This window comes from Delphinapterus leucas, chromosome 9, assembly GCF_059928025.1.
Source record: "Delphinapterus leucas isolate spDelLeu-1000000601 "Yukka" chromosome 9, BTC_Dleu_Yukka2, whole genome shotgun sequence".
Classification (NCBI taxonomy): Eukaryota; Metazoa; Chordata; class Mammalia; order Artiodactyla; family Monodontidae; genus Delphinapterus; species Delphinapterus leucas.
Genome location: NC_143137.1, coordinates 15755317 through 15778831, shown reverse-complemented (window position 1 = coordinate 15778831; position 23515 = coordinate 15755317). Strand labels below are relative to the sequence as shown.

General features: G+C 41.8%; 1 protein-coding gene across 2 annotated transcripts in view; it reads right to left on the bottom strand.

Annotated features, from left to right (window-relative positions):
* DGKI (diacylglycerol kinase iota) overlaps positions 1 to 23515 on the bottom strand; it is a 452138-nt gene that overhangs the window by 239416 nt on the left and 189207 nt on the right. For both annotated transcript variants that reach the window (XM_030759800.2, XM_022580220.3), the window contains exons 4-6: positions 19168 to 19242; positions 17736 to 17792; positions 10186 to 10251 (exon numbers count right to left, since the gene is read on the bottom strand). In XM_030759800.2, the coding sequence (XP_030615660.2) occupies positions 10186 to 10251; positions 17736 to 17792; positions 19168 to 19242 (198 nt within the window). The remainder of the gene's footprint in view (positions 1 to 10185; positions 10252 to 17735; positions 17793 to 19167; positions 19243 to 23515) is intronic.

The window sequence follows — 23515 nt, the reverse complement described above, 5'->3', positions numbered from 1 at the left end:
GAAATGACTCTGATTGCGTCCCTCCTGGCCTCACGAATTTATGTCAAAGGGATATCACCAGATAATGCATGCCTTAGAGAAAGAAAAGATTCTGCTACCTAGCAACAGTTTTGACTTCACTTGGGATTTTAATAGTCAGCTGATGGGTTTTCCAGCTGTCCCTAATATAGCAACTGTAGCAGGCCTACTTCTGTGAGATTTTAATTTCTGCTTCTTCTATCACAGCGATTCTGGCATCCCCACTCCACTTAACATGAACTGTTTTTTTGGTGTTTTTTTTGTTTGTTTGTTCAAGTTTCAAATGACATCCTAGTGTTAGATCTACTCTTCCTGGTAGTATCTCAGATGACCTAATAATCTTTTCACATCAATGCACCCAGCCAGGAACGTGCAGAGGCCGCTCAGAGAGAAAAAGGACTGCATCTCAAAAGATCTAGCTGTGTGACCTAACCAATATGTACCAGCAGGAATGGGAAAGTGTGTATGGGACTGGGTCCTGAGAGTGCAGGACAAAGGGGGCAGGGCTTAAAGCTGGATAAAAGAGGGTTTCTCAATGTCAGAGCACTCATCTACAACAGAGAATTTAACACATTATCAGGAACCCCAGAAGATGGTGCTAACACTACGACAAACACTAATACCAGAATGGCGTTTGAAAACTTGAACAAAAAAACAGACCGTGTTAAGTGAAGTAGCAATGCCAGAATTGCTGTGATAGAAGAAGAAACAATCAAAATCTCACAGAAATGGGCAAGTTAGAGTTGCCGTGGCATGCCAGGGACGGCTGGAAAACCCATCAGTTGACTCTGTCCTGCAAGAGGGCCTAAAGGATATTCCACTTACCAAAACTATAAGAAATGTGCTGGTGAGAAGGGTGTCATCATCGTTGAGAAGCTCTCCTCTCTGTAGGTTAGGCCTGATGGTAGGAAATCCTACAGAGTGAGCACTCTTGATACCAATAAATATTACAAAGTTCCAAAATAATAAGGAACATGTGGCAGCACTTAATCACTAAAGCAAGGTGGGTGCAATTACTGCAAGACTGAAGTTCCTGCCACGGGGGCTTGACCAAATGGTTAATACAGCACGACCTCCCAGAGGCAAGATAGATCATCAGATAAAAGACGTATTAATCGATAAAATAAAAAGAAATCAAGAATGGAGGATCAAGAAATATGAGGGCAAATGCTCCAATAAAGGGTCGTGATATTTTGCCCCATTTCTGGACTAAAGGAAGGTTTCAAAGATAGAGCCCAAAGGGCAAGTTCCCAGGAGAATCCTGCAACATCATAGCAAGAGTCTACGGCAACATTTCCCCAGATTCTATCTAAAAGGATCTACTTGGTCCATTTACTTGGGTAGTTGTACAGTGGGGAGAAAGAAATGTCCAAATATTTTAAAGACTGTTGGGCAAGAGTCCAGGTCAACATGTACACCCAAGCACAGGTGTGTGAAGCAGGATCATGGTCCCCACTAGAGTGGGGATGCACGAGGTCCAGTTTAAAAAAAGGAGTCCTGGACCAGGGATGGTTTATAGAGAGTCTACTGTCTCCACAAACCCAGCAGGGTTATTTCCCCTGGTCCCTAATTTTATAACTGAACATGCTGGGAGTTTGGCAGAACTCCAATATGGGTTTCTTGCCCTGTTGCTTAACTGCTGGCATAGTAAGAAAGCCCAAGTGAAACACTCAACCACCCTCCCAGTCATATCTAATTCAAAACCAATGTCACATTCTCAGAAGCAATAGGTATGAAATGATTAATTTTGTATGTTATGATAATGTTATTATGTTTATTTTAAAAAATTATTCTCTCTTTATGTGCCACCCTTAAAGACTAAAGGAGGCAGCGGTGGTGTTCCCCAAAATATCCCCATTTAATTCACCAGCTGGGCTCCTACAAAACCAGATATTATAGTGGAGAATAATGCTGGACTACCACAGATGCAACCCAGTATACTCTAACTGTAGCTACTGTGTCAAATTTGGGATCTTTTGGCCTTGAGTATATGACCTATGGTCGTTGATTTAGCAAATGAATTATCTTCCTTCCCTCACTGAAAGGAGAATCAAAAACCATGTGCATTCACTTGTTAGGGTTAACAGTGTACTTTTACAGCCTTGTGCCAGGGCTTTTAACTCTTATGAATCTTATCCAAATATAGTGCAAAGTAACCTGAACCATATGAACATTCTGAAGAATACCACTTGGTCCACCATATCAAAGGTATCATATTAAGGTGGATGAGCAAGAAGTGGCAAGTATATTGGAGGTTTTGGTGAGACAGAAGGTGGGGAGATAAGCCCTATGAAGAATCAGAGGTCCCACACATCAATGAAGCTTCTAGGGTTTAGTGGGCCAGGGCGTGCTAGAATATCCTGCCCAATCTAAAGGACAAATTATTGCATTTCACAATTTTAACCACTAAGAATGAAGCATGGTACTCTGTAGGTCTCTTTGAATTCTGAGGCAGTATATTCCACACTTAGGAATACTGCCTCAATCAGTTTATTGGATGATGTTAAAAGCTGCCAGCTTAGAGTAGAGCACAGAACATGAAACAACTCTGCAGTGGGTCCAGTCTTCAGTGAAAGCAGGCCCTGTCACTTGCAGCAGGCCCCATGCTATTAGAGGCACTGGGTAGGAGAAAAGAGGCGCTATAGAGTTTATGACAAGCATCAATAGGAGAATTACAACATAGACTCTAGGATTCTGAAATGAGGTCGTGCCATCTGTAGGAGAGATCTGTATATCTTTCAAAAACAGCACCTGGTATGTTACTATGTTATGGTGGAGGAATACCTGAATCACCAGGTAGTCATGAGCTGGGTTCTGTCAGATCCCTAAGTCATAAGGTTGTGTGGGCCCAGCTGCAATTCACTGTTACATTTAAATGGGAACATATGGGATCTGGCACCAGCAGTACCAAAGAACACAAGTAAGACACATGAGTAGGTAGCTCAGACTCCCCATATTATCCGCTGTTATACTAGGCCTCTCATTCAACTCACACCTATGGAAATATGGGGATCCCTTATGACCATCTGAAAGAGAAGGAAAAAGCTGTGATAGGTTCATGGATGGGTCAACTTGGCACATGAGTCCAAGCCAAAAGTAGACTGCTACTTCACTAAAGCCTACTCAGGAGTTGTCCTGAGGGACAGAAATGAGAAGAAATCCTCCCAAGGGACATAACTTCAGAGGGAGCAGCTGGCCCCCCACTTTCTGTGAAAAGATAAGTACCTGATATAAGAATATATAATGACTTACAGATAGTGTTGAATGACTTGGCTAGTTGATCAGGAGCCTGGAAGGAAAGAGGAGATCAGGGGAAGAGGCACATGGATGAACATAAAGTGAAGCTCACTGTACTGCCCATTAATGCCCACCAGAGAGCATTCACGGTATAAGAACTAAAAACTTAGATATAACAACTCAGACTCCACACGTTGTCATGAGCTGTCCATAGCACTATGGGCTCAGAAGTGGAGTAGCCGTGATGGCAGTGATGAATGCTACGGCTGGGTCCAGCAGCATGGGCTTCCACTACCATCACTGCTACTATCACTGCTGACTGTCTAGCCTGCCAGCCAAAGATACCAAAGCTGAACACTTAATACGGCACCAACCCTGAAAGGGAACCACCAGATGCTTGGTGGCAAATTGATTACACTAAACTCCTTCCATTCTGGAAGTGGAAGCAAGTCACCTTGACCAGAATCAACACATATTGTAGGTATGGGTTTACCTTTTCCTTCTGCAGGGCCTCAGTCAGCGCTACTGAGCAAGGGCTTACAGGGTGTTTGACCCACAAACACAGGATCTTATACAGCACTTTCAGACCAAAGAATACATTTTTGTATTCTTGAAATGGAGGTTCAGGAGTGGGCATATGGCCATGAGGTACATAAGTCCTACCACATCCCACACCACCAAGAAGCTACAGGCCTGACAGAGAGATGGAAAGGTCTTTTGAAGATGTGACATGGGCTTCAGCTTTGAGATGGTATCCTATGAGCACCATCCTCTAGTCTCAGTATATTGACCAAACTCATGATCATTTAATGGGGCTGTGTTTCCATGGTAAAATACATGGGTGCAGAGACCAAGGAGTGAGAGGAGGAGGAGCCCTGCCTACTCCCACTGGCCCACTTGGGGAATTTGTGCTTCCTTTCTCCACAACTCTGGGCTCTGAGAGTCTGAATGCTAGATGGGGAATATCTCCACCATGGATAACAGGAGGACCTTAAACCTTAAACTACCACTGCACCAAGTTACAATGGCATCTTTGTGTCAGGAGACTAGCAGACAGGAAGGAGTCACCATCTTGATCCTGATCATTAGGTGGGGGAGAGTTATTTGACAATCGAGGCAGTAAGAAAATATCTGGCACCCAGATTATCCACTGGGGCATCCTTTCTAATTCTCTGAAAACTTTTGATGGTCAATAGACAAGTGCAACAGCCAAGAACAGGGGATCAGATTGCGTAGGGTAAGGGACTTGGTCACTCCACCAAGTAGGTCACGGCTAGAGACTGAATGCTTGTGTCCCCTCAAAATTTGTATGTTGAAACCTAATCCCCAATGTGCTGGTATGTGGAGGTGGGGTCTTTAGAGGGTGATTAGGTCATGAGAGTGGAGCCCTCATGACGGGATTAGTGTCCTTATAAAATAGACTTTTATAGCTCCCTTGTCCCTTTTACCATGTGACAGCTCAGCGAGAAGACGGTCATCTATGAAAAAGAAGTAAGCTCTCACCAGAAACCGAATCTGCCAGCATTTCAACTTTGGACTCCTAGCCTCCAGACTGAGAAATAAGATTCTGTTGTTTTTAGGCTACCCAATCGAGGGTATTCTGTTACAACAGCCCAAACAGATGCTCACCTGGACAAGAAGAGTTAACTGAGTGTGAGGTGACTACAGAAAGAGTGGTTGAGGAAGGAGATGATCAACATCAGTTGCAGACTTAAGGCCAGCTGCCAGAGACAGGGCTGTAGTGAATCCCACTAACCTTCCTCTTAAATGTTTCCCCAGGAAGTCAGACCAACCAGAATCCTGGAGGAACTTTTCCGAACATGTATTTTATGAAGGAAGTGACTCTGAGAAGCACAAGGGACGGACTGTAGTAGATGCTGATGTTCCACCCAGAAAACTCTGCTGCGGGCCTGAGGCACTCAGCTCATTCTCCCAGTTGACAGGAGTGCTGGAGGCTGATGGCTTTCCAGGGAGTCACCTTTCCATCCTTAAGCATTGCCCTAAGCCTAAAAGAGTCACCTTGGCCAAGGACAGCCCACATCCAATGACTGGTCAAGGCAGGGCAACTCTGAGGGGCTATTCCAGATCCTTATGGGATTGGCTGAGGCCTTTGTTGGAGCTGCACTGCAGTTCAACTCCTCCTTCTGCACAATCCTTGTGCCTTCTCTTGCGAAGCCTTTTCTGAAGAAAGAGCATTAGGGACCAGAGTGACTAGAGCATCACATTAGCTGTAACTACTAGGACACCAGCCATGTCAAAGACTAGGGAAGCAGTGGCAGTAGCAAAACATCTTTACAGGTGAGAACCGAGTGACTTAGCCTCCTGGAGACCACAGCAAGGAACACTCTGCTTCCGAGCCCTCAGCCCCTATCCCCCCTTTTTACAAACCACTTTGAAGTATGAATGACATACAAAAAAGCTGTACATATTTAATGTGTACAACTTGATGAGTTTGGAAACAAGTATACACCTGTGAAACCATCATCACAATCTATGCCGTAAACATATCCATCACCTTCAAAAGTTTCCTCCTGCCCTCCTTGGTTACTATTATCTTTTGTGATAAGAACACTTAATATAATATCTACCCTCTTAGAAAAATTTCAACTATTCAATATAGTATTGTTAACTACAAGCACTATGCTGTAGATCTCAAAGACTCATCCATCTTGCATAATTGAAACTTTGTACCCTTTGTACCTCTCCATTTCCCCTTCCCCGGGTGAATCGGGAAGACATTATGCTCAGTAAAATAAGCCAGACACAGGAAGACAAATACTACATCATGTATGATACCACTTATATGAGGAATCTAACAGAGTCAAATGCATAGAAGCAGGAAATAGAATGGTAGTTGCACTTATCTCCTTCCTTGATACTCAGCCAAGGACAGAAAGAAAAGCCAGGCTTCCAGCAGCTATGTGGGCACAGGCTTCATGGAGAGGCTAGATTTCTTTGGACTTGTTGTATTACCTACTTTACATTCTCAACAATCCTCCTGAGGCTAATGGCATCTGGACAAACATACAGACAGGCAAATAACCAAACCTGCCTAACTAGTGGATGGATTCTCACCCTTGAACTTCCTTTCCTTGTTCCTAACTCTGCAGGGCCTCTTGAGAGCTGACCTCCAGGGCTCACACATTTTTAAACCAGTAAAGAATGGTGCTTCTTTACTGAAGGAAACATCCCCCAAAGCTCCAGGTCAGTACTTTCCATTATTTTTAGACTCTCTAATCCCTTTCACTATTCATCCATATCTCAACCACACCCCCACGGAATGTCTTAAATCATCTGTGTCATTTTTGCAATACAAAAATGCCATTAAGGATACTTCCTTTAGATGGGTATATTTCAATTATTGTACAAGTTCATTTAAAATGCATTTTTAACAATATTCATTACAATAAAGAGTAGTTCTGACATTTTCCCCTTTAATTAGCGCTACCTGCAATTTAATTTACTTTAATTATATATGAAAGTACATATAATTTATAGATGAATAATTCATAATTATGTGGCATGTTTGGTTAGGAAACTGGAAGACATCAGAAATGTAGACCAAAGTTAGACTATGTATTGTTGTGTTAAAAACTGCTTTCGTGATTTGATGTTTGAAATTAAAAATTTTTAAGTTTTAAAAAATTAGCTCGTTTATTTTATAATTTTTATATGTTTCCAAATGAAGAAATAAAAGATAAAATTTCAAGTTGTAATTGACAAGCATATTTCCACAACTGCCATACTGCTGGGTTTGGATGGTTCCTTTAAAAATAAAAGGTCAAATTAGCTATAATTATCACTATCTTTTTTCTTTGCATATTGATTTTTTTCTAAGTACTACTAGGGATAACTCAGTGTTGAATAAATCTTGACTGAATGAATGCAATGTGTAGATGTGGTGCAGATCAGTAAAGAGGTACGTTTGCAGAATAAGTATGCAGCTTGCTTTTAACCATTGGCCAAGTATAGATTTACACTAAATATGGGCTGGATCAATCCCACTGTCCCTCTGGATCCACTCTCCATCTTTCTCTACCCTGTGTCCTGTTGTAAAAAGTTAACTTTTATGGATTGCCTCAACAATGTCCCTTGTGCTCTGGTTTCTATTGGGTTTGGCCACTGGAGACTGAAGGTGAGTGAAGTTGGGATATTTATTCCCCCAGCTGGTAGATCACCTCAGGCTGCCTAAGTCTCATGACTTAGTCTCATGACCCCTTTAGACCTGGCTTGACCACAGATCCCTGCTGTTACTAGCCTCGAGTTTTTCACTATCCCTTGTAGTTTCTTTTCTGCTCACACATTTTAAATATTCTCTTTATTAAACACTTATCAGATTACATAATTTGAGTGTGACAGCTCTCTTCTGCCTGGACCTTAACTCTTTCATAATGTAGGACTATGAACGAAAACAATGTAAAACTACATGATGGTCATAAACATGGCAGCCTGGTAGTCAGTGAATGTTAAAGCAACTGAGCGATTGAATCACGAGCCGTCTCATCTGATATTCATTATATGACACACACAGTCAGCCAAACGCATATTCAAGGCTTGAGAGAAAATCAGTCTCTAATTATCTCAAATATTTACTGTTGATTCTAAGAAGTAGAAAATGAAACCACAAATACTCTTAACCACAAACACTCACTAATAACCCCAAAAGTTTTCAAACCACTGGTTCAAACATTTTTTTTTGCTAAGTATTTTTTACCCCATCCCAATGGATAAATTATGGAATAATGTGTATAGAAGTCTGTGTGTGTGTGTGTGTGTGTGTGTGTGGAATGGTTTAGAAATCTCTGGATATGTAAGAATGTACAACCAACTGTACTGATGAAAACTATGCATAGCACCAAAGTCTGAAATGAATCTTCAATCCCTTAATCTGCAAATGGAAAGAGAGTCACTCACTAGTCTTCCTCTAATCCAGGGGAGAATCCAGGCTCCAAAGAAGGGTTATTTATTATCCAGCAAGGAGACACAGGTTTAAGACCATCATATGCCACAATTGCTTGAGTCTCTGAGAATCCATAAGCAGCTGGATTATAAACACAGGACATGAATATAACAATTCAACATTATGGAACTTTACGTGAAGAGCTGGGCTCACAGATTTCCCTGCGGAGAGCTGTGATGAGCAGCGAGCTGTGAGTGCTCTGAGATGCCTGCCTGGGGACACTGGGCAGGAAGAGAGACATGGTCACAGCAACTCAGAGTGCAGGGTGTCCAGTTCTTCCCCTTCGGTTGACCATGCCAACAGAAGACAAGCCAGAAAAGGGAGTGAAATACGACGCTAGGGAATACTTGTCACAAGATATATAATGCTTATTGATTTTCTTTTAATAAAATTCCTCCAAATCTATTATGGCTTGAAAGTTGCTGAGGTGGTGCCAGCTACTAGGCTGTCCAGTGAAGATATTTTCTCCAAAGTGAAGAACCTGTTCATCCAGATCCTTCCTACTGTCCACATCTCTGACCTCAAAATTGGCCATGCCTACCTGTTTCTTCTCTCTTACACATACACATGCACACATTCTTATGGGAAAGTTGTAGACAGTCTACAATCCGCTAAGTAAGAGAAAATCCATAAGCCCTAGGGCAACAGCAGACAGGGAAGGAGTAGACGGAGCCAGCGAAGGAAGGTCATGTGAGGGTAGAGGGCTGACCTCCTTTTTCCCAGCCGTGTAAAATGGCTGGTAAGCAACTTTCAACTCCTCTCTCCCTCCCTCCTCCTCTTCTTTTTACCTCCTCCCCCTTTTAACCTATTTTGCCTGTCCTCTTTCCAGGCTAGAAAGGAACCAGCTGAGAGTCACTGTGTTGAACTGGAGGAGATAATACCAGTTATAATGAAGGCCCATACCCTTGAGGCTAAAGTGTGCCACCTTCCAAAGAAGAGCTTGGTAACCAATGGCTACAGCATATTTCCCTTTCAGGCACTGGGAAAACAGCAACATTAATCAAACTTTTTCCATGTCTCGCTTGCCCTCAACACTACTCAGGCAGCCAAAACTTCCTTGCCTCCCTCTATTGTCAAAAATGCCATACTGGTCAGCTCACCCCAGTGCTTGACCCAGAAGAGTCACATGAATAAATGAACAAATTAGAAATGAATTGATGAGGCATATACTCTCCCAAATTATCTTGCTCTCTACCAAATCAAAACTTTGCTTTATTGAGACCAGCTTACGTCTGTGTAAATTTTTTTAAAAAAATCTTTGTAGTAGGATTCACCACCAGTTTAACTTTCTCTGAGGATCCTTTCATTCCTAAAGTAGATCTTTGTACATTGAAAAAGCCATAAGCCAAATCTGCTAGGGTCAATAACATGGAATCTACAGAGCATGAAGCTGTCAGATCCCCACCTCACTCTTCCAAGTGGCCCTGCACCCTGAGGGGCCTGTAGCCAGTCATACTTAGAGAGTAGACATAAGTCACCACATATGAGAAGGGCATCTCTTTCCAGGAATTGGATAATATCCCAAGAGAGCAACACATTTCTTGCTTCCATGTTGTCCTTCTACCCAGTTCTGCTCAACCATAACATATCAACACGAGTAGTATCGCTCATCAACCTACTGGTTTTCTGTTGGTGTTCAAAGAAGTATGATGGGCCAGCAGTCCTCAGGAGGGAGTTTTAACAAAATAGGAAGTATCCTTTTTTTAAACTATCCACAATGAAATTCACTGTCAAAGTCCATCCATCTCTCTTAAAACGTGCTAATTCCTTGTATGGAGACCACTGCTTCTTGAGTGAGTTCTAGAACAAATAAGACACCTCTTAAGGGAAGGGGACCTAGAGAAGGGAGGCCTTTGGGAAAGGAAGGGACGTCCTGAGCCCTGGATCCGGGTGACTGGACGCATCTACCTTGGGTGCTTGCCAAGGCCTGAGGAGCCTCCTGCGATGACCGTGGGGTGCAGGCCCCTTACCTTACCACACTGCTTACATTTTCCCTCCTGCCGACGCCTGTGTACCCAGTGATGACGCACAAAATTCTGTGGGAAAACAAAAGTAAATAAACATGTTTCAATTCCCGAACTCCAATGTTAGGGTTTTTTTTTAATGTTTTAAGAATAAAGATTTCCGCGAACAACCGTCTAAGCCCGTCTAAGCACAAAAACAAATATGTGTATGTGTGATTTGTTTAACAATAAACATGAACCCACTTGGGAAAATGAAGCCAAGTCTCCATCCTCAGTGACCTTTCGTATCTGTAGAAACCATTAATCATGCCCTCCCTCTGCGGCTTCCTGGTAACGAACGGCCATAATGAATTCCCGTTACTCTGTTTTCCGTCTAGTAAAACATTGTGCAGATTTGTGACCTTGAGCTGGGGCGGGGGGGTGGGGTGGGGGAGGGTGGGTAACTGAGGCAGGTAAAAGAAATATCCTTAAAGAAATGAGAAGGTGAAGGAGAGAAGGACAAAGACCTCGAATTTTTTAAACAAATATGTATTTAATGCTTTATAAATGCCAGGCAGGTACCGTACTAAACATTGGAGTCAGAGAACTTAAAGAAATTAAATTCTCAGAAGGAAACAGATCTCCTGATTCGGGACTTACGTGGTGACAGTTTTTCACTAGCGAAAGTGAAGGAAGAGAAAAGCTGAAGGAAACTGATGACAGAGACAAGAGATGTGGGCATATCGCGAAATTCTGCAATGAGGTTGTATTTAAACTGTCCTTGGATAACCTGAATGAGATCAGCTTCCAAGGTCTATTCTTGGCTTGAGCTGTAGGAAACATGGAAGGTCCTTTTCCTCCCAAATAGAAGCACCCGTCACCCCAGCTGTTGGGATACTTTACAAGAGAGAAGGTGGTCTTCAGGCCTAATGGTACCGGTAAACCCTAATAACTTCCATACAACTCATCTCTCTTAGGCCAATACACCTGAAATATTTGCTAATGTTTTTCTCCTGCCCTTTTCTGAGAAAACATACTTTACCTGAAATTAACATGCGTACTGTCAGGCCACAATCCATACTTTCCCTTTAAAATAGGCCCTTTATTTTTTTAAATTTTTTTTGCGGTACGCGGGCCTCTCACTGTTGTGGCCTCTCCCGTTGTGCTCAGTGGCCATGGCTCACGGGCCCTTTACCATATATTCAGTTTTTCAACAAATACTTACCAAATGCCTACTATCCAGGCATTGTTCTAAGTACAGAGGGACACAGGAGACAGATCAGTGTCGAGAAAAAAAGATGTTATATCAAGGCATGAAATTCAGAGTGACAAAGATACCTCTAACAAGCATTAGCATTATCAATTCCAAAGTGCCACCTCTATTTCTCTTCGTAACGTCAAACCAGTTTAAATTGAAACTAAACAAAGATCCTGGAGGAATAATGGTCTTTTAACTATAATAAGATATAAAAAAGCATAATGGTCCCACTAATTAGTCTAGTTTTTATCTTGCTTTTCGCACTGTGGCAGTTCAATGAAACAAGGACACAATTCTTACATTGTTCTCAGAAAGAAGCTAATAATAATAGTTAACATTTCTTGACTACTAACACTGTCAGGCACTTTTTAAAATGCCTTACATGTAATAATAATTTTAATTTTCATGAGACTTTTCATGAGTATAGGTGCTGTTTAGTTGATAAGAACTAGTAAAACCCCGAGTTGGTAAAATATTGAAATATTTCTATATTGGTTGATAAACTGCAGTTTAGTGCCCCTACCATCCCCCTGGCTCCTGTCTGGATGCCATACACCGCCCCCCCGCCCCCCAACACTGGAGCCCACTCCTACCTCCTCATTATTAAGCAACTAGAGTGTTAATTTCGGGCACAGCAGGTCTCCAAGATTCTGGAGCTCTCTTCTGAAAATGAATCATGTTACTGGGGCGATGCCATTGGGTTCTCCCACAAACTCAGAAGACTGGGCTGTGCCCCACTGATGGTAGTTGTTTGTCCAAGCTTAAATATCAATATAAACAATTTTGGGGGCCTATGGCTGCAAGTCCAGAAACCTGCTCAGTTATCAGCGTCCATACCTTCAGGTCAGTGAAAAAACTCTACTGGGGATGATGATATTGGACCCTCCATCTCTCTAGTTCACAGATGAAGTGGACCGCTCCAGCTTTCCACCCACTCAAGTGAGAAGCACTTTTAGCCCACTGCCTGTTTAAGAATAAGGGCTGGGGAGGCCTGGGGTCAACTGCTAGTTGTACTCTATCCCAGTTAACATCATTGTAGGGCATGTTATCCGAGGGCTTGACTTGAATTATCATTACCGTCCTCATTTTACAGATGACAAAACTAAGGTATAGAGTGGCGACTTCAAATGTCAGGGACAGAGCAAGGATTCAGACCCAGGCAGGCTGGCAGCTCTGTGTTGCAGCACCTCTCCTCTGCTCTGAAAGATCAGGTTCAGGCTCCTTCAATAAATGATTTCAATGACAGTCAGTAGTGGAAATATTGAATACATAAAAATGTCAGGCAGGATTATGAGAGATAGAAAAATTTACTATAATTGCTGTTAGTTTAGCAGAAGCTGAGGGAGAATGAAGAGTATCATTGAAGTTAAGAGAAATTCTCTGCTTATTGAGATTATAAATCACCTAATGACTCTCAATTTAAGAATTTACGGAGGGAAACATTGGAAGAATCTGATGCAATTACCTATGAGAAATCACGGCTGACTCATGGAATTATTTAGCTAGTGACAGCTCTAATCAAAAGACTAAAGCAGCAGTTTCAACAAATCAACAATTATTTAGAAATTATAAGACTGACAATGAATCATTTCTGCTGCAACATACATCGTTTGGTAAAAGCAGGTTTATAATACCACGTAGTTTAGTTTATTTAAGGAATAAAAGAGAACATTTTAAAATTTTTATTTAAATATTTGACTCTGCAAGTTGTTAACTATTTTTAATACCATCCTTCCTAGGAAATAGGTAGGAAATTAAGGCCCAGATAAAATAACTCAAACAAAGGCACTACTATAGAAACTGAGTAATTGTCTCTAATCTATGGCCCTGATTTGAGATGTCAAGTATCCATGTATTCAGAGGTCTTCTTAGGCCTGATATAAATTTCTTCTATTGCTGCTTAAACATAGCTGGAACAAAGTAAAAGCCAAAAAATGTGTGCTGAATTGAATGAAATTCTCAACCGAATTTCTCTGACAATTAAATTGTGTAGTTACCATTTTGAAGGATCATCCATTGTCTTTATCAATTAGGGGAAAAAAAACCATTTCTGTAGAATCATCCTTCTTTCCCAAACACTTAAATTTTTCACACTATTTCCTTTTGACTATTATTTATATCTCCTAAATTATTGAAATGAAATTAGACTCAGGATCTTCACATTGCAAATATGAGTGTTGATTCACTGCTGTTAAGCTAGCAAAGCAAGGCTGCTGACACCATAACATCTTGTTATTGTTCATCAATAATCTGAATTATTCATATAGCATCTTCAAATACTGGGTAAGGAAAGGGCTATTACTTATGGGTGTTAAAATCTCGGTGATCCATTATTTCAGGGTTTATAGTCAGTATTGTTAGCAGAAATGCATAACACAATTGTTCAATTATTTTCAGAAACAGCCAGTTTAATTCATAGTATTATTCACAGAGCCTTTGAAAGGATCTTAGCAATTACAGCCCAATCCATGCAGCTTATCTCTAAGAAAACTGAGGTCCAGCCAGAAAGGTTCAACTTAGAGGAGTCCAAACAACATTCATTAAAACATTTCCATGTATCAGGCACCCCACAAAGCCTAGGGGACGGTGATTAATAGCCCTGTTCCAGAGCCCAGCCCTAGAGACACCATCGAGGGGAAAAGAAGCAGAGGTGTCCTTTGAACCCAGGTCAAACTAATTCTAAAGTGATTGCTCCTTTCATTTCCATTAAGTAAACTACCTAAGGCCTCTTAATTAAGAACCTCCATGGGTCATAATCTGTCATAAGTATCATCTCCAAACTGTCCACTTAGACCAAGAGTTCTTAGACACTTGGGGAAAAATTAGCCCCTTTATAAATTCAGTCAGTCAAAAGATATTCATTGATCACATCCTCTGCATCCTGCCTGGTACAACGAGGTTGGGACAAATTTCACGAGTGATCCCCCAAAGCTTATGCTATAGGAGGATGGCAACAAACAAGCAAATGAGTAATAAATAATTATGACATACAAAGTGCTCTGAAGGGTAGAACAAGGTGCTTTGATAAAGAACAATGTGCAACCTACTAACCTACTTAGAGGTGGTCATCAAGGAAGACCTCTGAGGGGCTGATATTTGAACTGAGGTCTAACTATAAGAAAGAGCTAGCCATGCAAAGAGATTTCCAGTACAGCAATGAAACACACAAATATCAGAAGGTGAGGAATATCTGGATGCATGACTCAAGAACTGAAAGAAACTCCATGTGGTAGCTGGATGGGTTGGAAGAGGTAGGCTGGGTCCAGCCTTTGCAGGACTTTTGACTTTTCATGCAAAGCCAAGGGTATGGTTTTCCTCTAAACGATATGGAAACCACTGAAGAGTTTTAAGTTGGAAAATGATATAATCCAACGTTCATTTTTAAAGATGAGTCTCTCAAATCATGGTGGATTGAAGGGGGAAACTAAAGAATCCTGGAGAACCTATTGTAGTGGTCAAAAGTGAGAGATCCTAGGGCTTCCCTGGTGGCGCAGTGGTTGAGAGTCCGCCTGCCGATGCAGGGGACACAGGTTCATGCCCCGGTCTGGGAAGATCCCACATGCCACGGAGCGGCTGGGCCCGTGAGCCATGGCCACTGAGCCTGCGCGTCCGGAGCCTGTGCTCCACAATGGGAGAGGCCACAACAGTGAGAGGTCCGCGTACCGCAAAAAAAAAAAAAAAAAAAAAAAAAAATGTGAGAGATCCTGGTGTCTTAGTCTAAGGTGCTGACAACAGAAATGGAGATAAATGGATCGTTTGAAATATATTTTATGAATAAAATTGATAGGGTTGGCAAATGAACTACCTGTGGGGAGTACCTGAGAAAAGTAATCATTATGACCCCCCCCTCACCCATTTTCTCGATCAAGGAGCTGGGCCAATAGTCATCTCATTTTCTGAGGTACCAAAGAATTGAAAACGATTGTTTTTATGGTGATGGAAATAAAGAGTTTAGTTTGTAATGTATTATATTTGAGATGACTGTGATACATTCAGCGGGCGTATCAAATGGAACTCCAAGTGTGGGCTGGAAATGGAAAGCTAGCTATCGTCAGCCCAGACATGATATGTAAAGCCAAGGGATTGGATGAGCTCTCCCAACAACAGTAGGCAGAACATGGTCCAGTGCTAAGCCCAGCGAATACCAGGGAGTGAGCAGTGAAAGGACTACCCAGTGAAATAAGAGGAACATTAGGAAAGATGTCATGACAGGAGAGCATTTCAGGGAGGATGAAATACTGAGTAGTTCGAACACATCTGCAAGACTGAGTGAGAACAGAAAATTTTCTAATGGATTTGGCGTTAAGGAGATACTGGCAACATTAAGAAAGCAATTTCAGTGAACAGGTAGAGTAAAAACCAGATCAGAACAGGTTAAAATGCCTAGGAGGGGACACGCTGGCAACAATGAACGTAGTTAACACTTTCTGGAAGTTAGCACTGAACACAATGCTGAGAATCAGAGCCGCAGCTAAGACACAGTTGGTGGTGAAGGACTATTTTTGTTTGTTTGGTTTTTTAAGATGGGAGCTGTCAGAGCATGTTTATGATGATGGAAGTAATCTAGAAGGAAGGTGGGAAGTTGAAAATGTAGGAATGGAAGAAATAGCAAGTCCTTGGTATGAAGACAAGGGAAGGCGCTGAAAACACTTATAAAGGGTCTGGCTTCATGGAAGAGAAATAATAACAGCGGCTGAAAACACACCCAAAAAAATCCCTGCATTAGAAAATTGCACACACAATTACAGTTATCTATCCAGAGAGAAAAAGAGAGATTAAAGGACAGGGAACCAAAGGTAGACATATGGATTCCCTGGTTAGAAATTCATACAGTCCATCTTAAAAACTCAAAGCGGTTGCTTCTACGGTCCTAAATAAAATTTCTCCTTCATCTGAGCTGTCACTGAGTTATCTCCTGACTACTGCTATAGTGCACTTGGGTGACATGGAGGGTAAAACAACCCTATCATTTTTCTTAGATTTCCTCACCCTACATATGACCCATAACTTTCCTCTTGCTGACATAATAGACAAGCACAGTGGGAGAGGACAGTTGACAGGGACAACTCTTGATATTTTCATCTCTCTCCAAACCTCCACCGCCAGCCTATTCTCTCTCCATGTTTTCTCCCAATCTCCTTGTATTACTCAGTAACAACGAGATCATTCTTCTTCACAGTGTCTTTTTTCATTAACTGTCATTAACACCTCTGTACTCAGACGTCTTCTATTCCTATTCCACTCATTCATCTATTCTCGTAGCTTTAATTACTATCTCGATATGCTGACAATTCACCAATGTCTAACCTCTAGCGCCCAATCTTCCTCATAAGCTCCAAGCTCGTCTACCCACCCAGCTTTCTGTTGGGCATTCCCAGCTGGGGCCTCAGGACACCTCAAACTTGAGAGTTCTACAACTGAACTCATTACTTCCCTACCCCATCCTCAGAGCAACTCATTTGCCAACATCTAATTGCTTTCTCAGAGAAGAACCCTTGTTTATTCCGAGCTCCCCTGTCTTCGTGTCCAAAATCCAATCAATTACTATCTCCTGTCAATTCTGTTTCCTTCAAATTCACATTCTCCAATTTTCTCCATCTCAGTATTACTCTTAGTTCAGATCACCACTATCTCTTGCCTAGATTAGGAGAAGAGCTCCTCAATTTTTTTCTCCATGCTTCCAATATTGCTTGAATTATATGGCATTCCCTCCACACTGTAGCCAGAATAATATATTCTGCTTATAACAGTTTAATGCCCCCTCTAATTACTATGATGATGAGACATTCCACTTGCAGCCTTGCTAACAAGGGCCTTCCTGGTCTAGCTCTGCTTATCTCTCAGGTCTCATGCCTTCCTCATATATCCTCTCACTTTTGTGCCTGTGTGCCTGTGTTCTGTCTCAAAGGCTGTCACTCACCTCCTAGCTAAACCCCCGCCCTTCACTTAGATCATCCCTTTGGGTCTCAGTTTAGTTGCCACCTCTTCCAGGAATTAAAATGGACCAAAAGTCAATAAAATGCTATTTCTTTCTTATCTTTTCAATTCTACCACCTCCTCCTCCCCCTACTCTCTAGTTCCATTCAATAAGACCTTAGCTCCCCAATACATTCTGTGAGAAGAAGAAAGGGCAGTAGACACACACTGAAGAGACTTGGGGATTTTATTGATCGTATGTGTTGATGTATCGAAAAGAAACTGATGTGGAATAGAGGGAGATGGACTTCATTTTTTTTTAATCCCTACTGAATATCTATGAATCCAATGAATCAATGGGAAATAAAAGGTGGTATTTGAACTAGAGCTCTGATATACTTACTTCTCTCGGTGATCTTGAGCCCCCTTCTCGAAATGTTGGTTTACATCGGAAATTAATCTGTCATTTAAAAAGAACAGTGTATTATATTAGAGATAAGCACCCGACTAGAATGAGTTACCTGAAAAAACCAACAGTGACAGACATTGAGACTACAGAAAAAAAGAAAAACCTCAAAGAATAAGGAACATAGTCTTACACTATTCTTAGTCTTTTGAAATCATCACCTTAGATAATCCCAAGCGGTCCTGTTATCTTCAGTCCATGACTCTTCAGTCTCACTGATGAAATCAAAGTTATCTTTAGACAGTAATGCTCTTACGCCATAAATTTGAGAAACTGAGATAATAAAGAGGCAGAAGAAAAATATATGGCAGCTGAAATCATCCAGCTGTGTTTTAGATTTTAAAAGTAGGAAAATATAAACTTGAGACATTTTTAATATGATGAAGATGATTCACAGAAAATCCACGAAATTATTCTTCAAGCATTCAGCACTCCCTTACTTTTAGATGCGGAGGTCTCCCTATACATTTACATCTTCTTTAGCTACTTGATAAGGTGAAAGGAGTGTAGAAATGAAGTAGGAAATGAGTAAATGGAGTTGGGACAGCAAAAAAAAAAAAAAAATTATTGTAAAATATTACTAGTCATTCCCACAAAATATCACTTGGCAACAATTGATACTGTGTCCGTAAAACTAAATGAATATCCCCGGGGACTAAAATATTTCAATACATTTACACATGGCAGCTCAAGATACATAATGCACAGAGAATCCCACGTGGAAAAGGGGCAGGAGGCATGGAAGGAAGAGGACAGCAGAGAGCTCACTACTGGAGCCTTTCCCTTGGCCCCGATGACAGATAAATGGACTCTGCAGGATCCACCTCCTCTGGAGGAAAGACACCACCGAAATGTCACTTCCAGCCCCTCCCACACATTAATGCTGTGTAAGCGGGAACGCTGCTCAAAGCAAGGAACTCAGCTTCTGGCCGGGCTCTCGCCCTTGCAGCCAATTTAGAAAGAAGTAAACTTACAAAGGTCAGACATGTCTAAACAATGATTTTAAAGAGCTATGGAATTTTTTTTCTTTAATACGAAACATCTTGTGGAAAATCCCATGGGTGAATAACAACGTTTGTTATTGTGAAGAAAATGAGTACACGTGAGGCTTTTCTCTCTAACCTTATTATTCCTTTTCCTGAGAGTCAACATAAAATGATATCAAATAATACCTCAGCAAACAATACAGTGAATGAAACTTAAGCATTGTCCTTCCATCCTTTCATTATTAGTCTGGTGATAATGTTGGACTTCCAGGTTTTTAAAAGAGCATTGTTTTCAAAAAGTTGAAAATGGAAACTGACACCTGGTCTTTGAAGTCCAAACACTGGCAGGGTAGCAAAAATTGCAGCAGGTGGCGCTGTCTCACCTTTTCTAGCTGTTCGATGCAGGCGGTGTGGACGACGATCTTACAGACCGCACACTTCCTCCTGAGAGCTGATTTCTACAACAGACAATTCAAAAGACAAGAAGAAATGTTAACGGTCTGTTCTGAAGAGCTCCCTGGTAGTAAATAGAGTATACATAAATGAGGCAAACGTAAACCAATTTAAAACTTCATCATAAACATTCAATAATCGGACAAACTTCCGCAACAGTACTCTGACCTACCAAGTACCTTCATATCCGTGACTGAGGGTGGCCTAAGATTTTCTCTTTAAAACAGAATTATACTAGCTGCTGTATGCTGAGTATATACTATGAACCAAGCTCTTTATTCTGTTTTTTTCTTAGTTTCATAACCTAACATTGTAGGCATTATTATCCTATTTTTTTTTCACGTTTACTCTAATAGTTAAGGGGTAGGGTCTAGGTTCAAAACAAGCATGGTTTCCCTACAGCCAAACAATCTACATTTCAAGGGGCCATCCCCTTGGACTTTTATTCCCAGCACAAATCTATACAAAGCTACTTGGTTTCTGCCCAAATCTTCTGGAAAGTAAGAAGACGAATTTAACTTTTACGAGTCACCATCCTTATCACCATCATCATCATAGCAGCAGTAGCCCAGTAACAGCAAAAGCAGCTAAGGTGAATTTAGCACTTTCTACGTGCCAGGTATTCTTGTAAGCACCTCACAGAGAGGAACTCATTTCATCCTCACCACCTTAAGAAATAGATACTATTCTTACTACCATTTTACAGATGAGAAAACAGGCCCAGCAAGGGATGTGCCCAAGGTCATATAATTAGAGCACAGCAGGGCCAATTAGTCTGATAGCAGGCTCGTGCTTAAAAGCATGCACAGTTTGGCCTCCCTGACAGTCAGTACCAGTTAAAATTCACAATAAAAATATTCTCTGAGGTTGATCTTTTTTCTAACAATAAAAAACAAGCAGCAGGGAGAGAGAGAAAGGGGTGGAAATCTCAATTCAATGCTGACGGTGCCATGTAAAAATCTGAGCCACAAATGCTCAAGTCTCTCTATGGAGAACAGGCTAAAAGGCGGATCTGCAGGAATAATTTGAGGGTTTGAGCACTGAAAGAAACTTATTATAACAAAGCCAGTCTGTGACCCAGCCCATCAAAGCATCCGAGTGTGAAAGGCCCGAAGTCCCCGTCCTTAAGAAAGACACAAGACTCAGCTTCCCCTACTGAGATAGGATTTTTAAGCCAAAAATGGAGGTGTGGCTGCTACCAAGGAGTCTGGAAGGACTGCAAACCAGCACCTTGGAAGGCGCAGAATCAGGAAAGAAACTGTAGCCTCCCGCCTCCTTGGTGGTTCTACCCATTCAACACGGAGTCTCCACAGTGCCACCAGCCACCAGCCAAGCATTCAGAACGCTGCAGTCAGTACCGCAGCAACGACACGCATCGTCTTGATACCCACTGACTAAGGTTTAGGTAGCCTGCTTGCAAACGCTTTCGTCACTCGTGGCTTTCCTCTGCCTGAGGAAAGAACATGGTCGGTAACCTTACGTAAGCTTGGCAATCAATTGATTTTGCCAAAAAGGAGGATAAGGGAAACCCAAGCACCTAGCTACACTATTGAAAAGTGTCTTGGCTCTACTACTAAAAAGAAAGCGGCGGGAGGTGGGGAGGAAGGGGAAGGGGCGGGAGATGGGGAGGGAGAACAAGAAGAGTGACAAGGGCTTCCCTGGTGGCGCAGTGGTTGAGAGTCCGCCTGCCGATGCAGGGGACACGGGTTCGTGCCTGGGTCTGGGAGGATCCCACATGCTGCGGAGCAGCTGCGCCCGTGAGCCATGGCCGCTGGGCCTGCGCGTCTGGAGCCTGTGCTCCGCAGCGGGAGAAGCCACAACAGTGAGAGGCCCGCGTAAGAAGAGTGACAAGTACTAGTAGCAGCACCAGCAATGGCAGCATCGCTCAAGGCAACAGTAATAAAATTCTATGTTTGCAAATATTTTCGTGAGCTAAGTGCCCATAAGGAGCAAACTATTGTTGCTCTCCTGTTTGTTCCGGATCTCCTGGTGGGGATCACTGCTTTAGCACCACCCGCAGCAAATGCACGGGGCTCCTGAGTGAGTCCTGTTGCTCAAGAGTTATAGTGACGCTCAGGAGTTGATTTCGTTCTACCCATTATCCACTAAACCCCTAGTAGATTTCACTGCACGCAAGCAAAGCAACACTCTCATGGTAGCAACCACTGATGGGCTTATTTAAGGCCGCCTGAAAAACCTCCTTCCTTACCAGTAACTCCTGCCCTGGTCTAGCCTTGTGCCTGACCGTGTGCTCTGCATTGGGGCCTGCAGAGCTCCAACGGCTCCTTGAGGCTCCTACGGAGTCACTGGGGATAGTGGGAAGGGACAAATGTGCACTTGTCAAAGCCAGAATACCCCTTCCTTGCCTTGTTCTCCATCTGGATTCCAAGTCGGAATCTCCTTTGAATAGGGATCTTGCCTGGAAGAGTTTGAGAACCTGTGGCATAAGACTGTCCTCTCTCAGCTTCCTAGGGTGAGATGTATCTACACCGATATCATTCATGTGTAACAATTCAAGTGCAGGGTTCTACAGATGATAATATATGAAGAAAAGTGCTTTATGTTATAAAACTAATTTTATTTAAACAATGTTAAATTTTAAAAGGCCCTCATAAGGCATGCTTCTATGCCTTCTGAGGCAGAATATATAAAACCATAATCTGAATTTTTCTTTATAATCACTACAACATGATGTGTTTTACTACAAAGAACAGTCATTTTTCTGCTTCCTGTCTTTCTATCAGGCTAGATAGTCTTTCAGTGTTATCGTACCTGACTTTAGTTGCCTCCAATTTCTAAAATGACAGCTTCTAAACAGCTTCTCATCTGATAAATCAGATAATTAAGGTCTATAATCACATGCAAAATTAAGTGAATAAATTCTGAATGAAGGCCTCAGGTCTTTTTCCATAGTAGAAAAATGCATGGATTTTAGTTTCTCAACTGATGAGAACTGCTTCAATGAATCAGAAGTCTCAACTGCTGACTTCTTGGTTTATGACTATGCTTTAATTAGTTAAAGTCATTTGAAGTAGCTGGATAATAAGCTTCTGGGCAGAAACTGCTCAATTAATGCTTGGTTATGTTCCAATTTTTATTTGCAAGATTTAAACTAAATATAAAGATAAAACACAGGAATCTAGACATTCTCAATATTGTAACTACTCACTTTTTCTTTAAAAACTCTTAAGTCAATACTTCCTTCACTGTGAAAAATGATAAAGCAAGAAAAGTCATTAAAATTAAGTCAGCAGCTTAGTTGTTATTCTTCATATGGGGACATGGCTGTTATGGAACCTAGCACAAAGATACAATTTTAAAAATAAATATGGCCTGGGGCCCAAACATGCTTAAAAATCCACATTATAAAAGTTTAATAATTCACTCTCATCAATGAATTTAAAGGCCAATTAGGCTTACTGCTTCAAATATCAAGTAACCTCAGTGTCCTTACTAAGGGTTTCCTGATTTTGTCAAAGGAAATCCATTAATTTGTAATTGTGTGTGTGTGTGTGTGTGTCACATCTGTAAAAACTAGTGGAGGGGGCACCTCTGTGAAAACTAAGACAACATAGGCTATAACATAGACTATATCCCATTATACTCTGATCATAATTTACTTATATAATAATGACACAATGAATGATGTGCTATGCTTTAGGATGGTGGGCGTCACCTAACCAGCAGACCTAACAGTGATTGTAAGAGAACACACTCAAAGTTCTGACTTGGCCTTATACGCCTCCCATGCTGTGGGCGCTGTTGGCTTTCCAAGCGGTGACAGTTCCTCACCAAACTTCAGCTCACATCAAGTATGGAGGTAAAACTGTCACAGCCTTAGACCGGTGGCTCTGGGGATGGAAGCTGGAGCGGGCACAGAAGGACCAGAGGCAAGCAGTGGTAGAAAGTATATAACTGTCCCTGAGAAACAGTTTGATATCTAATCCTATCCCACCTACCCACTTCCTTTGGTCATAAGTCCCTGATCCATATGTACCACCAAGCAAACTACATGTTCTTCCTTTGAACAAGAGATGTGACTGCTGCTAAGTAGCAATGAATATCTGGTAGTAGTTGGCAACGTTTGATAGAGACGGAGAGAAGAGAGGGAGGGAGGGAGGGAGGGAGAAAGAAAGGGAAACCTAGTTTCACAGGTTTATGATTTCTGACAGGCCAAGGCCTCCTTGCTGCCCAAGGAAACTTAAATTGAATGCCACCCCTAATAGTCTGAAGTTTGACCCCGAGAAGCATGTACAACAAGGCTGGCTGAGCCCCTTC